This window comes from Labeo rohita, chromosome 24 (genome assembly GCF_022985175.1).
Source record: "Labeo rohita strain BAU-BD-2019 chromosome 24, IGBB_LRoh.1.0, whole genome shotgun sequence".
Taxonomy (NCBI): domain Eukaryota; kingdom Metazoa; phylum Chordata; class Actinopteri; order Cypriniformes; family Cyprinidae; genus Labeo; species Labeo rohita.
In genome coordinates this window covers 14,295,448-14,314,447 of record NC_066892.1, presented here as the reverse complement: position 1 = coordinate 14,314,447, position 19,000 = coordinate 14,295,448, and the positions used below count along the sequence as shown (strand labels likewise).

Below are 19,000 nucleotides of genomic sequence, written 5' to 3'. Positions count from 1 at the left end.
TTATTCACGCTGTATTTCTTGACGAATGTAGTTAAGATTTATTTTTTCATCTTAGCTAATTTAATTATTCTTTTTTTAATATATACTGTCTGTAAAAAAACAGAGATTAGAATAAATCTGTATTTGACATTTTGAAACGGATCCTCAGATATAAATCAACGTACGGACTTTTATTTTGAAGTAACGGCTGCTGTTGACGCTCCTGTTTCCCATAATTCAGAGAGACAAACCACAAACAAAAAGCCTCTTGTCGCTTCTTAATATCATTAAGTCATAAGTAACTCTGAAATAATTGTCTTGAGACATTTTTGAAACATAGTTGTTGTGCTCTTGCGCATTTCAAATTCACTGTTTCACATACTCAGCGTAAATGTACTGAGCTGTTGTAAGGTAAGGGATGATAAAGCGCATCTGCACCTGCTAGCAGAACGACTGGATTTAAACTACAAAAATAACAGACAGATGAAATCCAGTTTACATTTAATAACACATTATATCCAAACTTTGCAAATGTAATCAATGTAATTGAAACCAATGGTCAGGATATCTTACAGTACCAGAACAGTAGTGGAATCCTTTTCTAATATTAAACCTCTTAAAATAAATGCAAGTTCTTAGCTTTTAAAGTAATTTGACATCGTAGAGATTTTATTTGCTAATCAAATTTATTTTCAATGAAACATGCTGAACAGTATTGTAATATGTTGTATATATTTGCAATATGCATATTGATCTTTATATTGCATAGATATACGTTATCAGTAACACGTTTGGATACACTTCACCGAATTTTTCATGATCTTAAAAATGTTTTGATCTTAAGGTCTATGCCTAAATGTTTGAAATACATACAAAAAATTTTTAATTTATTTTTTATAGCGCAAATAGTGAAATATTGGAAAACGAATTAATAACTTAATAAGATCTATCAGTTTAAAGTATTTAACATTTTATAGTTTGTTAACATTAATTAATAAAAATATAACTTCATTGTTAGGTCATGTGACCCCAGATCGGTTAAACATTTACAGATGCAACTTTTGATTTCAATACTTAATGTATTAGTAAATGTTGTAATGTATTAGTACATTTTGCAGCTATGCTTTTTAAAGGAATAGCATCCTTTTCCTCCGTCTTTCTTGTCAGACATGCTTTATACCAAGTGTTGTAATTGCTACTTCATAAAAATCACCCGTATCTTCCCTCTGCTTTGTATTCAGGATGTGTTCTCATATAGACCCACGAGGAGCATGTCACTGATCCTGTTTGCCTTTGTGGTCCGGGTCGGGGATGGACTCCCTCTCTCCGCCTCCACTGATTTTCTGCATAACAAGGAACTTCAGGAGAGAAAGCAACAGCTGAAAGTGATCTCAAAGTCCCTGAGTTCATTACCAGAGAGAGGGACAGTCAAGGGCCATGAGCTCAATATTCAGTAAGTGCAATATTATGGACAATAATGTCTCTTAGTAATAAAAGATCTGGGCAGGAAACCAAAAAATGTGAACTTTAAGCTGTAAAAAGGCTTATGGTTTAATGCCTGAAATCAGTTTTCAGACATATGCTGTCTTTACACTCTTAAAGGGGTAGTTCACGCAAAAATGAAAGTTCTGTCATTAAAGGAGAAGTCCACTTCCAGAACAACAATTTACAAATAATTTACTCAGCCCCTTGTCATCCAAGATGTTCATGTCTTTCTGTCTTCAGTCGTAAAGAAATGATGGTTTTTGAGAAAAGCATTTCAGAATTTTTCTGCATATAATGGACGTCAATGGTGCCCCGGATTTGAACTTCCAAAATGCAGTTTAAATGCAGCTTCAAAGGGCTCTAAATGATCCCAGCCGAGGAAGAAGGGTCTTATCCAGTGAAACAATTGGTCATTGTTTTCGAAAAATAAAAATTTGTATACTTTTTAAGCACAAAAGCTCGTGTAGCACAGGCTCACAGGCGTTCTTGAACGATTCGTTCATTTTGAACAAATCTTTAATGTGACTCGGGAGGAATGAGTCGTCTCGGAAAGTGATTCGTTCAGTCGTGCATATGCAGCATCCTATTAGATTCTGTACTGGAATTAGTTCACCTCTTTCAAGTCTTCGGGTTTTTCGAGATGTTCGTTCATCTTACGGGGTTGTCACGTGATGCTGATTTTGCTAAAATGAACAAAATGACTCAAAAAGATTCATTCATTTTGCTGAACGAGACTCAAAGGTCGGAACTTCCCATCACTAACGTTACTATGAATCACGTCTAAGTTCATCGTCTGTGTACTCCGGCTCAAAAAGGTAGAGTATGTTGAAAAACTCCATGTTTTTTTTTTTTTTTCCTACAACTTCAGAATCGAAGTGGACTTCTCTTTTAATTACTCACCCTCATGTCGTTCCAAACCCTTTCATCTTTGGAACACAAATTAAGATATTGTAAATGAAATCTGAGAGCTTCCTGACCCTGCATAGACAGCAACACAACTGACACGTTCAAGGCCTAGAAAGGTAGTAAGGACATCCTTAAAATGGTCCATGTGACATCAGTGTTTCAACCGTAATGTTACAAAGCTACAAAAATCTTTTAGTGTGCAAAGAAAACAAAAACATTGAATTTATTCAACAATTCCTTCTTCTCTGGATCAAGCGTCAGATATAGGAGCAATAATTATGTCCCTGGTCTTGTTTTCCTGCATTCCAGAGTCTAAGATAAGCCAAGGAAATTGGTGGCCGCCCTGTGAAATCATTTGTTAACTAATTGGTCTCTCTGTGTTGTAGCTTCCTCTCATCCGAGGGTGTGTCCTACATGACCGTATGTGCATGCAGTCTCCCTGCTGCCACGGCCTTCTGCTTCTTGGAGGACTTGCGCTGGGAATTCACAGCATGCTTTGAGAACTCTGCAGTGGCCCTGGCAAGCAGGCCGTACCCATTTCTGGAGTTTGGTAGGGTGACATAAAAGTGATTGGATGAGTTATGGATGTCATTAATGCTGTATTTAAACCATGAACATCCAAATTAAGGTATGTCATAAGCTGATCATGAGTTTGTCTGATGGTTTTATTTCAGATAGTGCCATTCAAAAACTTCAGCAGCATTATAACCAGAAAGGGGGTCCGTCTCTGGAGGTCACCCTGGCGGAAGTACAGGAAGACCTCAGGACCAGCCCCCCTCAGGTTCTCACCATGGAGGATGTGGCGCTCTCCAATGGAGCAGCCAATGGGCATGTAGAACAAACATCTGCATCAGGTTTGTGATAGCGAATAAGACAGTGAATTCATAAGCGCTGCATCTTAAGTATATTTTGACTTCTTGATCTTTGTTGATTTTGAAGGTCAAAGTCAGAGATTGGAGCCAATCTCAGCACCAGGGATCCTCTCTCTAGTTCTTAACATCATGTGTGCTGCCCTCAACCTTATACGTGGTGTCCATCTTATTGAATACACCTTCCAGGTAACACTCTGGTTCAAGATTTGAGACAGAATGGTCTTGATTGGAGATGTTATGAATGATAACTGATAAATGGCCAAAATTAAAATTCTATACTGTTTTGTCTAAATAATTAAATATTAAACACTAAAGTAAGGTTTTTAAATGCTGAAATGTCACAATTTTCTAATGTACATTATGAAAAATTTGTACTCATCTTGCAAAAGATTATATTTAACAGTTGTTAACATATTACTGTTTTTTAATTATCAACAGCAAATGTAAACTAAATTTGCCCCTGGACCACAAAACCAGTCATAAGGGTCAATTTTTTTTAAAATTGAGATTTATACATCACCTGAAAGCTATAATAATTAAGTTTTCCATTGATGTATGGTTTGTTAGAATAAGACAATATTTGTTTGGAATACAACTATTTGAAAATCGGAAATCTGAGGGTGCAAAAACACTGAAATATTGAGAAAATTGCCTTTAAAGTTGTTCAGATGACATTCTTAGTAATGCATATAACTAATCAAAAATGAAGTTTTAATATATTTACAGTGGGAAATTTACAAAATATCTTCATGGAATATGATCTTTACTTAATATCCTAATGATATTTGGAATAGAAGAAAAATATTGACACATACAGTGTTTTTTTTTTTTTGGCTATTGCTAAAAATATACCCGTGCTACTTATGACTGGTTTTGTGGTCCAGGGACACAAACGTAAAATTAAATATCCAGTATTGACCAATACTGGCTTAAAAATATATATATTATATATCGAATCAGGCTGTCATGCCACAAGTCATTATTGATGTTTGTGTATTTCTTTGAATATGCATATACAGTCATGGCCAAAAATATTGGCACCCTTGCAATTCTGTCAGAAAACACAACACTCCTCTTAGAAAATTGTTCCAATTGCAAATGTTTTGGTATTCATGTGCTTATTGTTTTTGTTTGCACTGCAACAACACAAAAAACAGAGAAGAAAAGTCAAACTTGATAAAATTTCACACAGAACTCAAAAATGGACTGGACAAAATTATTGGCACCTTGTCAAAATTGTAAGAAATAATTGCTTTTTAAGCATGTGATGCTCCTGTAATTTGTATTTATACACACGTTTCAAGTAACAGGTGTGGGCAATATAGTAATTACACTTGCAGTTAAAATGGAGAAAAGTTCACTCAACCTGTTGTGTGTCACACTGAGCATGGAGAAAAGAAAGAAGTGTAAAGAGTTGTCTGTGGATTTGAGAGAAAAAATTGAGAGGAAAAACATAGACAATCTCAAGTCTACAAGTCCATCTCCAGAGATCTTAATGTTCCTGTGTCCACTGTGCGCAATATCATCAAGAGGTTTACAGCCCATGGCACTGTAGCTATCCTCCCTGGATGTGGACGGAAGAGCAAAGTGAATGAAAAATTACACACAAGGAATGTTCGAATGGTGAATAAAGAACCCAGATGAACTTTAAAACAAATTCAAGCTGATCTGCAGAAACAGGGTACAACAGTGTCAGCTCGCTGAATGAAAAGCGACGCTATGGTAGGAGACTCAGGAAGACACCACTGCTGACACAAAGGCATAAAAAAAGCAAGACTGGAGTTTGCCAAAACCTATGTGACAAAACCACAATCCTTCTGGGAGAACGTACTGTGGACAGATGAGACCAAAGTAGAGCTTTTTGGTAAAGGACATCATGACACTGTTTACAGAAAAAGAAATGAGGTCTTCAAAGAAAAGAACACAGTCCCTACAGTCAAACACGGTGGAGGTTCGAAGATGTTTTGGGGTTTGCTTTGCTGCTTCTGGCACTGGATGCCTTGACTGTGTGAACAGTATCATGAAATCTGATGATTACCAAAGAATTTTGGGGCGCCACTTAGTGGCCAGTGTCAGAAAGCTGCATCTCCACCAGAGGTCATGGGTCTTCCAGCAGGACAGTGACTTGAAACACACTTAAAAAAGCACTCAGAAATGGTTACAAACAAAGCGCTGGAAAGTTTTGAAATGGCCAGCAATGAGTCCAGATCAAATCTGGACTCAAAGCAAATCAAATCTGAATGACCTCAAGCAGTTTACAAAAGAAAGTTAGTTTTTTTTACTACATGATCATTATGATGGTTTGTAATTAATTTTATTGTAATAAATGAAGTGCTTAAATGTCATAATTATAATATTCCCATTTTTTACAGGATGATTATGATGGTTTGTGGAACGTGGTGGCATTTCTGTTGGCATTTCTCTGTTGTGTTTGCCAGGTAAATTTTATTACTATTCTTACAAATGATGCACAGTGTTTCCATTTATAACACTATCAAATGCATGTGTCTACTTAAGTCGTCTAACTAGATCTTTATCTTTTTCTCACACAGTGTCATCTGTACTTGTTCCATACCTGCCAGAAGAAGCTGAAATCCTTTACTCTCCTGACTCTCATCATCTTATGCAATGCTTTTCTCTTTGGCCTGAGGAACATCTGGCAGCTGGCCTTCCACATGTCCGTGGCCTGCCTCTCCACGTTGCTTACCCTCCACCGCAAACTGCTGGACAAGAACATGGACTGTGGAGTATGAGGACTTCTGCTGGCCATGGACAGCAGTAGGGTGAGAGACCAAAAAAAATGGACAAGACGTGGTGGCTAATGAAAACTGGGACTGGTTTTTGCTTTAGCTTTGATCTAATCTTATGATCAATTGATTATTTTTTCTCACATGGATAGTCTACAGGGGTCTTCAATTCCATTGCATATCAGAAATCAAGTTTTTAATGACATATTGTGAATGTAATATGGAGAAACTGACATGAAGTAAGCATTTCGTTGATTCTGAAAGTTAATTTGAAGTAAAAGTTAATTTTATTTTATTTTATTTATTTGCTGCAAATATAAGAATACATATTTTTAAGCTAATTTAATTTGTTAATCTTTGTGTACGTTTCTGTAGGAAGGGTTTTTTTGTGTCGTATAGTTGTTATAAAGCTATAAATGCCCATATATATCGCATGTAAATTACTGAAAGTGGGCATGGTGGTAACTTTGGGTGATTCATGGTCTTTCAATATCAGGCGTATTTTAGGTTATGAAGGATATTTAATCAATAACTTTTGCAGTCCTTTTGAACATGGTCTTTTGGTTTTATTTTGGGCACTGTTGGTTATGAAGGGGAAAGCCCATTTCCACTCCTGAATAAAAAACTCAAAAAAGTTATTATGACTTTTTATTTCACAATTCAGACTTTTTTTCTCAGAATTGCATAAACTCACAATTCTGAGGAAAAAAAGTCAGAATTGCGAGATAAAAACAGAATTGCAAGTTTCTCGCAATTGTGAGTTTATATCTCACAATTCTGACTTTTATTCTCTCATTTCTCACTTTTTAAATCAGAACTGTTATAAATCAGAACAAGTTATAAAGTCCAGTTTTGAAGGGGAAAAAAACACTGATATGTTCTTAGAATTGTGAGTTTATATCTCACAATTCTGACTTAATAACTCGCAATTGCTTGTTATAAAATCAGAATTATGAGATATAAATTCGCAGTTCTGAGAAAAAAGTCACAATTGCAAAATATAAACTAGCAATTCTGAAAAAAAAAGTCACAATTGCAAAATATAAACTAGCAATTCTGAGAAAAAAGTCACAACTGCAATATATATAAAGTCACAATTGTGATATATACACTCGCAATTTTAAGAAAAAAGTCACAATTGCAAGATATAAATGCACAGTTCTGAGAGATTAGTTACAATTCTGAGATAAAGTGACAATTGTGATGTATAAACTTGCAATTGTGAGTTCATATTTCACAATTCTGACTTTTATTTTTTAAATCACAGTTGTGAGATATAAAATCGCAATTACAAGTAATAAACTCCAATTTTGAAGAGGAAAAAAGTACTGACGTGTTCTTAGAATTGCAAGTTTGTCTGACAATTCTGACTTAACCTGCAGTAGTGTTATAAAATCAGAAAAGTCGCAATTCTGCGGAAAAAAAGGTCACAATTGTGAGTTTACATCTTGCAATTCTGTTCTTGCGACTGTATTTCTCAGAATTGCAAGTTTGTCTTGCAATTTTGACTTTATAACTCACAATTGTGAGTTTATATCTCGCAGTTCTGGAAAAAAATAACTTTTTTTATTTTTTATCCAGTGGTGGAAACAGGCATCTATAGTAATAGGCTACTCCACAATACTTTAATTATATTAGTTATATTAGTACTATAATTTGTATACAAAGCACATTCGGGTCTTTTAACTAGTCTTACCATTTTTTTTTTTTTCCACACAGACTAATTTTGTCTAGCCTACATTTCTATAATACTTTTCCCAAAGACTACAAATCAGAAATTATTTTGATACTTATCATAATACAACATTCAGGAACTTGAATTTGTTGAAGTCCACATCTGTTTAATAACGAACAAAAACCTGATAATTTATTTAAAAAAAAAATTTGTTCACATACATTTGCATGATTTACAGAGCTTAGTTTACATATTAATATGTGATTTATTTGCACTATTCTTCATGAAATAGACCACTAGACCTTTTGTTTGTTTATTTTGCAGCAGACAGTATTATAATTGAATAAGTTTATGAGTAAACTTAAGATTAAGTTCAGGTTGTTTACGTTAATCTTTCATCAGTCCAGTGTGTTTAAAATAAGGATGTGTCGTCATGTTATACTGACAAAGAATAGTAAGTTTGTACACTGCATTTCTGTTTATTGCACTTCAAGCAATCAGAATGGAAAAATCCGTTTATGTTAATCTCAAATACTTTTAATAAGCGTAGATATAAATACCAGAACTATAGCGGGATTCCTGAATTTTTACAAGCAAGCTGTGCTTCTAGATGGTTGGTGCAGAGTTGGCAAAAATGTCATTTTGCTGTGTTGTAGCAGCAGCTTGCATGTAAAGTTTTCGTCTGGGATAACATTTAGTGCTGCAGTAAACCTACAGTATGTTCATGTCAATGCCTTATTACACGATATGATTGCAGATATATAAACAGAGGAGTGAGAATGTATGTATGATCATTTTAAAGTGTGAAAATGGCAACCAATGTGCAGTAAGTCCACTACTAATTGTAATAATAGTAATGTAAGGGCTCTGTTTCTATTTTACTGATTTTTAGGCTTTCTTCACAGGATAGCATGACAAAAAAAATGCAACGTATTTCAATTTGTAAACAAGGTTTCTTATAATACAATTTTGATGAGGATTTCAGAGGTCACAGTGGTGCCCTCAGCCTTTTAAATCGATACATATTTACTCACTCCTCATGTAATACATGGAGTTCTGTGTTTGTTGAATCTATGAGATATGTATTTTTATAATAATAGTTTTTCATGTTGTAGATCAGTTTAGTTACTCAAATGAGAGAACCTGTATTTAGATGAATTTTATCTCATGCATTTGTGACCCATGTTTTTTATAGCCTGTGTCGGTGAACTGTAATTGGTTCTGGGGGTTATTACGTGCATACCTATATGCTTAGTAACAATGAAAACTTGAGACCAATATTGTCTTACATCAACCTACATTTGAAACTTTTTTTTTTTTTTAAATCAAAGACTATGCCAATTTTGTCTTTAACAAGTGATTCTGCTTAGTGGACACACATTTTGTTTGTGATAGATATTAGAATTGGTTTTGTTTTACTCAAGTTGAACTGCCCTTTTACCTTCAACCAACATGAACCTCCAGCAACCAAGTAATAGTCTTTTAAATAGTAAGGAGTAATGTGAGCACTATTCTGTGGAAGCCTGTTTCCACCATAGAATAAAAATAATTAGACACTTTATCTAACAATTCAGACTTTTTTTTCAGTCAGAATACTGAGAAATTCTTGAAAAGAGTCAGATTTGCAAGAAATAAACTTGTTTTTGTTTCTGCCACAGAATAGAGGATAGAGTTTGCATTACATCACAATTTGGTCAGTTACCCGGATGCGCGGCCATATTGGTGATACTCAGATGTAAACAACAGCATGAATTGACGATTAATTTACTACTGAATACATTGTTCTGCTCGGAAAAAAATGTGTGAAAGCTGCTAAATCATATAGCAAAGCAAACAGCGCAATACTTTGACAAACAAGCAGTAATAATTGCAGTTAATATTAGCATATTAAAATTTCACCTGCCTGACTGAAAATGATAAGAACCAACACCAATGTTGTCAAGATTCTTGCCCTGGAAATCCTGGTTCAGTTTTGCCAGCCACAAATGCATTTTTTCCTCAGATAGTTTTTTGCACTCTTCTCTTTGATTTGTCATAACTTTTGGCAGTCTATAATACTCCAAATGTTTTTTCCCAGTCACACCAATTAGTACAGCCCAAAACATAATAATAACTGACCTTTTTTAACACCAGTAATCAGCAAAATATCAGTTTCATTCAGTTCAGTGGCATTGTTTACATTCAGTGCCGCCAGTGTGGCCAGTTAATGACGCATCGTGAAAACACTACAAAAAATTAAAAAGGAAATTGCAGCTTTACTTCTCACAATTGACACTTGTTTCTCAGAATTATGCAGTTCTGAGTTTATATCTCAAAATTCTTGGAAATATGAGGGAAATAGTCAGAATTATGAGAAATACGGTCAGTACTGTGAGATAAAAACTTATTGTTTATTTGATCAATTTTGTTATGTGGTGGAAACAAGCTTCAATATTATTCCTTTGTTGCAACTTCTTTGTTGCTAAAACAGATTCAGACATTTAATAAATCAACAGCTGAACATATGAAAACTGTGTCTTATTTGACTGATCATTTTTTCATGTTTGAAGCTGTGTATGTACGTTCACATTTTTTCCTAATAGATAGCTGACTCAAAAATGGTATTGATAATTAACCAGAATATCTCTGCATATTGTTGTTAGTTTGTTTAATATAATGTTAATCAGGGTACACAATCTGTGCCATTTCATCAGATTTGTAAGATAAATCATTTATAAACCAAGCAAACATAATAAATCAATATTATTCTCAATATAACTGTTTGTCACGATTTCAAAATAAAAGCTCAAACCTTCACTCTGAGTTTACACATTTTAATATATAAATACACACAAATTAATGGGTATATTTAAGAGAAGTATGTTATGTACTAAATATTTTTATTTACATATAATATAAATTATATACAAATTATAATAAATACATTTACCTGCCAATATTTCTTAATTATATGCATTAATGTGTTTGTATTTATATATACATAATTACACACAGTACACACACATAATTGTATGCGATTAATCATGATTCATCATTTGACAGCCCTAATTTTAACAGTTTTGTTCAATAAAACCACAGGATTACTTGCTTTTTAAACATTACTTGAACTAATTATTGCCTCATTGCTATTATATATGTATTTTAAGTCATTAAAAGGCTATTATTTACTTGTCTATTATTACAAAATATTAAATGATAATTATCCAATTACTCGATTAATCATCAGAATAATTGATTGGTTACTTCATTAACAGAATAGTCTTTAGTGACCGCCCCAGTGTTGACTGCAGTTTTATACCACTTTGTGGATGAATCTGAAACGTGAAACAACTTATTAGAAAGTTTCATGAAAACATTATATTGTACTTTAAAGCCTATAAATGAAGTTGCGTCAATGCAAAATGATAAATGATTCAATTGATGCTCTGAATGGCTCAATGCTTTTAAAATCAAGCCTTTCAGTTGTCCTGTAGCCTCCTGTAGTTTTCTAGCAATTTCATCTACTTTCTAATTCAAATGTAAGTGCTAGTTCACGTCTTCAAAATTGCACGTTTTATACGGTTTCAAAGTAATATGGCTTTAGTGCATTAAAATAGCTACATTAGAAGGAACCAGTTATTTGGTGCATTTTCTCAAGCAACATTTCTACAGTTAGACCATATATTTAGTATTCTCAGCTTACATAAAAAGGTTTTATTTTACTTCTTAGTGTAGTCATTTTTCTTAAAATGAACCATGTGATTAGAAGCATTCTTTAGATGTTTGCAAGGTTGTAGTATGTGTATCAGAACACTGGGTGGCAGTATATAACTATTACTTTCTTATTGGCTGAAGAAGCTGTGTACATTATCTGACTTTGGACAGTATGAAGTTACATACATGGATTAAATACTTTTCAAATGAATCGTATAGTTCAAATTCATCGATAAATGGGTCAGATGTTACTTTGGTGCACCCTGTAATGCTATCCTGATTGAGAGAAACTTTTGTGTGTGTTGAACATGTCCTGTTGTGCGTAAATAAGAATTGCTATTGACATGATAATGACATTTCATGTTCAAATTCAGCTCTTACTGTTAAGCTGAGATCTGTGACCTGCAGGTGTCTAATATGAACATAATTATGAATTCTCCATGAATATGAATTCTCCAGGGGTATGGTTTAAATTTGGATTTGTGAGTAATGCTGCCTATCAAAGCAGCAATGCTGATCAAGAACAATGGTGTAGGTCACAGAGTATATAATGCTGGAAAAAAGCAAGTTTAGTACAGGCTTTACGCACCTCTTGCTTCGCAAACACCGTGAGCTTGGCAGTATATAGTCACCTTCGGTCCAACAGATTAGAGCAGAGGTTTGACCCAGATCACACTCTGCCGCACTGATCCATTAAATTTCTGTGTTAAACAAGCATGAGAGGATCAGTCACAGTTCTGCTTCTCCTGTTGGCACTCACTGGTCTGGTTTGAAAGCGTATAGCCATAGAGAAACAAACCTCTCTTTTCTTTTTTCCTGAGAAAAGTGAGGTGTCTACAGAACATAAGAGCACAATATTACAATATTGCTTCAGGTAATACTGGATAACATATATTTTACATGGAACATTAGGAACGTGGCTTTAATGAATGATTCAGTTACTCACTTGTTTTATCCTGAATCAGTGTTTTTGAATTAATTGCTTAAGTGAATTATTCAGTTACTCATATTTTGATCAGAATGAAAGTGTTATTGAATGAATTGAGCAAATGAGTCTACTGAATCCAAACAAAATACGTAGATTTAACGAGAGTATAGATTATATTGATTAGATGTCATTTTCAAAATGTTAATCGTGTATTACAAGAGCTTGTCACCCAGCGATAAGAACTGTTATTCAACGAAATTGACGTTAGTGGGATAGTCTTACAGATCTGAAACAGGGATATCGGTTCAAGTGCACTGTAAAAAACAATTTGTTGAGTCAACTTAAAATAATTTGTAACCTGGCTGCCTTAAAATTGTAAGTTCAGTCAACTCAAAAAAGTTTAGTCAACTTAACATTTCAAGTTGACTAAACTTATTTTAGTTGACTGAACTTAAAACTTAACATTTTAAGGCTAAACTTATTTTAGTTGACTGAAATTATTTTAAACAGAGTAACAAATTATTTTAAGAAAATTGTGTTTATTATTTTTTACAGTGTGGCAGTCTATGGAGCCATGGAATAAAAGAATAAAAAAAGGTAAATTTGATTTTATATTTCAAAATTCTGACTATTTTCGCCATTCCGAGATTATATCCCACAACTCTAGAGGAAAAACAACTCGTCATTCTCTCTTTCCCCCTCGGCTCAGAGTTTATATCCCACACTTCTGGCTTTTTTTTTCCCCCTCAGAATGAACAAACTCACTAGTTTTGTTAAATTGAGTTTTAAAGTCCGAATTAGGAGATATAAACTCAAAATTGGTCTATTCTTCAATGCGAAAGTAAGCCTATGGGCAAGACTTCCGGTTCATTAGCGGCTATATGGAAATAATGAGAAAAGTAACAACGTGCAGTAAACAATACAACTGTTTGCACTACAAACCAGTGTGTTTATAATTAAGATAATAGCCTACATTAAAATAATATGGTAAGACACACCAATTTGCAATATCAAACAGTAAAACGAGCTGTTTTGTACAGCTAAAAGTAGCTAGAAGCAGAGACCGGAAACCAGATCCATATTAATTTACAATCCGCGCCCACTCTTATGGGAAAAATAAGGTGGGTAAAGATAGTCATTTGTCGCCCCCTCCATTGGCATACTGATGTAATGAAAAATCCACAGCATTAACGCACAATGCTGCAGTTTTGTCCTTTGCCTCTTTAAGTGCTTGATCGCATTAAAGTCGCGTTGATTCTGATTGCATATGGTTTTAGCATTCATCACGTTATTCCACTGATATTGTTCCCGTTCCGTTATCAGTATAGTTTCCTGTTCTCATAGATTTAGAACGATTATTAAAACGTCATACAGTTATGGGTCATTCTATAATTAGGGGTACATGAAACAATCTATGTTGTATAAAGTGCTATACAGATAAAGGTGATCTGTAGGAATAAGTGCATAACATACCATCTATGTTTGCTACTGTCCACCATGTTACCTTTACTGGGTAACACACTTGACAGGTAACTTAGTTGAGTTTTTAGCATTTTGGGCCTATACTCAACATGAAAGCCTAGTTTAGAAATATATTTTCATAAACAAAACATAAGTTTTAGTTAAATTGTCTTGTTAAAATGTGCAGAAATGATAATTGTGTAACACTGTTGACAGTCAATTAATCCACTCTTGACACAGGTTTGCTAGTTTAACCAATATTAGGGGAAAGAGAGAAAACATAACTTCTAGTCTTCATCCATGTGCATCTAGAGGGCATATCATCATACTGTGCAAAGTAGAATGGGACAACCCATTCCTTTTTGAGGGAGAGTTTTCTAGTGGGTAATTTAGTTGACAATGGTTTTTCAGACACAAATAAAACAAGTTATATCACAATAAACACTTATTATTTTGAAGCGCGCACCTAAATGTCTAGATATCCTAATCTCACTGAAGGGAAAACTATTAAATTAACTTTACAATATCGGACAGCTGAATACCAGGGTTGTATGTGATATAAACATCATTTTTGAACAAAAGATAAGCCTTTTTCAACATATAGTAGTGTGATTGGGAAAAATATAATTGTGTACTAGAAACGTAAGCATCAGGGTTTATATTGAGGACATGAGATGTACCCACAGTTATGGAATGACCCTTATAATTCTTGGTGTAAATGGTCCTTAACTGCTGTATAATAAGGAACAGAGTCTTCCTTTTTTTTTTCAGAAATTCTTAAGAAATTCAAGTAGTCTATAGGCTAGTAATGCCTTGTGTTGTCCTTTTAAAGTTAAACGTTTACTTTCACGCTGTCTTAAATTTGTGATTAACAGCATGTGCTAACATTCTTTCTGAATGATAAACGCGGATGTCGAAAGTAAAAGAGGCATATCTTTATTATCGGACATGAATCATTAATCAGAGGATTAATGGGAAGTTTGTTGAGATAGTGGATTTCATGCAAGGTGAATTTCTGCTTTATAAATTGCTTTTTGATTTACCCGTACAACAATTTATTCAATATGTGAAAACAATTTGGTTTGAACTTTGACTAAGTTGAAGTTGCCATCAAGTGTTTTTATAGAAATTCAGAATTTGAGGATTTCTTTTGATGCACATACATATGCATGATGATCAAACATGTGAACAAAGTTCATTCAGGCACATATGCACCAATCTAAAAAAGGAAATGGATTTTTCATAGGTTAAATTGCGTATCCGAGTGTCTGTCAATACAGTTTCCACACCTGACTGGTTCATGTATAATGCATTTGTACTGGAAACGCACTTGACACGGCTCTCAGCTGGACTCTAGACTAGTTTTGAATTGAGGATCTTCACCAAATATGCTCTAATAATGGCTTTCCAACAATGCTTGGTGACCGAATGTCAATTGCTGTTATACAAGCCTCTTGATTCGGATTAGACTAGAGGAAGGGAGCCTGCATAGCAAAAAAAAATTGTGTCTGGTACTGTACCATCTCCATCTTTTTTTATTTTTATTTTTTACAATAATCGTCCTGATAAATCATTGTACTCTCAGTGAAAATGAGACACTCCAGAGACCTTTTGTTCCGTTTCAAACATGAGACGGAGACACTGAGACAGATCTTTGGCAGCATTGTGAATATCTGATTAAACAAAACAATATGTAATCAGGTTGTTTTCGCATAGATTATAGGCCTATATTATGTGTGGTAGACATTTAATAAAGCCAGTTTACATGGTTTTAGCGCCTGAAAGACACTGTTTGAAAGATAGTGATTTACTGATTATTACTCATTTCGAATATAACATTAAAGGTATAATTCAGCCCAAAATGAAACTTGTCAATTCAGATCTGTGTGACGTTCTACAAATGTTTTAGGCTATACTTTTTGTCCATACAATGTAAGTGAATGGTCACAGTCATTCCAAATGTCTGCTTTAGAACATAAGAAAAGCATGTAGATTTGAACAGCATGAGGCTAGGTAAATGATGACAGTTTTGTTATCTTTTTAATAGTTATGTTCAAAATTAAATTCCTTTGTACTATTAATACAGTGCATTTTTATGGATTTCTTTACAGTGTGTTTTGAAAAATGATGCTCCAGAAACAACAGTGCAACCTGCTGTACACTAATATCCTGTAAATATTTTATACCTCACATTACCAATAGAATTCTACAGGGACGTTGTACATTTGGGCTGGTTGCTGTGACCCTGAAAGATCCTGTTGTTTCAGTCAGTTTTAGCTCAGACCATACTGAATATCTGAGAATATCAACGATTTTTTTTTTTAAACAAATAAATACTTTCATTTTATTGTTAATTAATGTTAATTATTTTACCAAAATAAGAAAGATCATACAAAATGCATGTTATGTTTTTATTTAGTACTGACCTGAATAAGATATCTCACATAAAAGATGTCTACATATAGCCTACAAAAGTAAATACTAGTTGAATTAATAAAAATGACCCTGTTCAAAAGTTTACATACACTTGAAACACAATGCATTATGGAAACACAATGCATTAAGAGCCAGGGCGTGAAAACTTTTTGAAATTGAAGATTAGGGTAAATGTAACTTTTTTTTGTCTTCTGGGGAACATGTAAGTATCTTCTGTAGCTTCTGAAGGGCAGTACTAAATGAAAAAAAAAGTACACATCTTCATTCTGTTCAAAAGTTTACACCCCCCAGCTCTAAATGCATCACATTTCCTTCTGGAGCATCAGTGAGCATTTGAACCTTCTGTAATAGTTGCATATGAGTCCCTCAGTTATCCTCTGTATGTTAAATAGAGCTATTGTAATTGTAATAATGTTTCATAATTTTGCATTTTTTACTGTACAGCCTTGAGAGTCTTCAAACCTGGATTTTGAAATGTAAAACATCTTAGATTTTGAAAATGTAAAACAAAGAGACAACATCTGCACTATTTTCCAGGTCACTTTTCAAATAAGAAAATTGTGATCCTTAAAAGGTCAGATGTTCTTGCTTTCCAAGCTCAAGATGTTCTTTCAATCATCTCCAATTATGCTGGAGAACATGATCTTCAGGTTTTACACAAAACTACTTCCTGCAGTTAATTTGCTAATGCCATTAAACCAAATTCTAAGAAAAACATTTACTTTTTTTTTTTACTTTTAGTTGCACTTTTAACTTTTCACTCTAACCATCACGCTTATAATTTGTAATCACTTTTTCAAAAAATTATCATTAAAATAAGAAAATGCAAAAGTGACCCAGTTTCACATAGTGGCCTCAGACTTTTCAGGTCCCCAGTGTGTTTGGCATTGACATCTTTGTAAATGAGTCTTATAATTTGAAATTCATGATAAAATTCCAGATTCTTAGAAATTCAGATTTTACAGAATACATTCTTGGTGATGTTTAGTTTTCAGAGAAATTATTAAAAATCAGTCATTAACTATTCTATTTTATGTTTAACTTTGAATATGCTTTTTATACTTTCCTTTTTGCCATTAAATGTGTTTCTTAAATATAAGTCATACACCCACATTTGAAAGATAAAAGCTGTGGAGACTAATTTATAGACACTACTGACTAATTTATCTAGTGAATATTATAGAAGCCTTAATCCTTCTCAAACAAGACTGGAGTTACATAACACTTTTAAGTAATTCATATTAAAACAGATAATGTCAGGAATATAATATATAAAAATGATCATATAAAATTGATATTATAAGATATTAATAACATTTAAATATTTACCCCACTACCATTTAATTAATAAGTTACACAGTCTGGATTTAAGATACAAATAAATACTCAATGCATTTATGTGCAAGGACATAGCCAATTATATTTAATACTGTTGTTTTTTTAAAAATGCTATTTTGTCCAGTCCATCTGACATTTCTGACAGATCAAATCTGACACCATTTGACTTAAAATCTCAGCTTCAGACCAATTCGATTTCATTGCGACAGATTTTCTATCAGTACAGCAATGGTATTAGACCCTTCATTAAAGAACAAACACAAATGAAATGAGAAGTCCTGTTGAGAGGACTTTGCTTTGTAGTGCTTTACCTCCTGAATCTGAAATGAACACTTAAAAGGAAACCTTTAAGCACATTTGAAGTCATTAGCTTGATACAGTCGTACTGAATGAAGAAAGAAACACTGTTTGTAATTAGAAATGGAGATTAAGCTGGGCGACTTCAGACGGATCTTTTAGAGTTTATTATGTTGATGAAGCTTACTTGGTTTAATCACAGATGATTTCTTTGGTTATCTGAAGCTTTAGCTCCTTGCAGTTTATTCTCAAGCATAACATGAGTAGATATAGAATATAACAATATAAGATTTCACTGAACGATTAGCTTTGTTCATAATAGACTATGGAATAGAGATGAATCATTTTAGTGAGAGTTGCAATTACATTTGCATATAGCCAGGCTATCCTAGCAGTACAGAACAGCTTTTCCTCCTAATTCAGAAAGCGTGGCGAATAAACCTATATGTTTTGCTTCCTAGTCTTCCTCAGAGCATGGTAAGAAAGTCAACGCTCGATAAGCACCGTCTCTGTTTGATGTTAGAGGTCTGCTCCATTCATGTGTGAAATTCTCCACCTCTGGAAAAATCAAACACATAAACCCATTAAAACTTGTGCGAGTTGCCACAGGGTGAGTCCGCACCACTGAGAGCACGTCTTTTCTCCCTTGGACTTTTGGAAGAAAGGTCAAGCCACCCTTAAAATGGAGGAAAACTGTTGGGAAAACATGAATTATTTCACAGCTGGCACTTAGCTTGATTCCGTTCACTCATTCATTCATCTCATAATGATACGCTCATTTGGATTTGGCTTGAATCAAATCTAAATGGGCTCAGTTTGTGTTTAAAGCATTTTTAGATGTAGCACTGGGCTTCCACTAGGAAAAGGAATCAAATTATTCTTATATAACGAATTGTGTGTTTCACTGTGAAAAAAACTCGAATAAAACTAGAGCTATAGGGGCCTTCAAAAGTTGCGAACCACTGATTTACATAATGCTTAAAGGAGAACTTAATTTACAAAAAATTTACTCACCTACTTGTCATCCAAGACGTTCTTGTCTTTCTTTCTTCACTCGTAAAGAAATTATGTTTTTTGAGGAAAACATTTCAGCATTTTTCTCCATATAATGGACTGCTATGGTGCCCCGATTTTGAACTTTCAAAATGTAGTTTAAATGCGGCTTCAAACGATCCCAAATGCC

General features: G+C 33.9%; 1 protein-coding gene across 1 annotated transcript; it reads left to right on the top strand.

Annotated features, from left to right (window-relative positions):
- Nucleotides 1-216: 216 nt before the first annotated feature.
- sec22c (SEC22 homolog C, vesicle trafficking protein) lies at nt 217-9,472 on the top strand. The gene is made up of 7 exons (XM_051097991.1): nt 217-390; nt 1,221-1,432; nt 2,757-2,920; nt 3,045-3,224; nt 3,310-3,428; nt 5,615-5,680; nt 5,795-9,472. The coding sequence occupies exons 2-7, from the start codon at nt 1,251-1,253 to the stop codon at nt 5,993-5,995; spliced, it is 912 nt and encodes a 303-aa protein (XP_050953948.1). The 5' UTR covers nt 217-390; nt 1,221-1,250; the 3' UTR covers nt 5,996-9,472.
- The last annotated feature ends 9,528 nt before the right edge of the window (nt 9,473-19,000 follow it).

What these genes read in the sequence shown, in the direction of transcription:
- sec22c (XM_051097991.1), top strand. Translation starts at nt 1,251, where the DNA reads ATGTCACTGATCCTGTTTGCCTTTGTGGTCCGGGTCGGGGATGGACTC. An exon ending in GGCCATGAGCTCAATATTCA is followed by an intron (nt 1,433 to 2,756) that starts GTAAGTGCAATA and finishes TCTGTGTTGTAG; the next exon opens with CTTCCTCTCATCCGAGGGTG. An exon ending in AGAACAAACATCTGCATCAG is followed by an intron (nt 3,225 to 3,309) that starts GTTTGTGATAGC and finishes TTGATTTTGAAG; the next exon opens with GTCAAAGTCAGAGATTGGAG.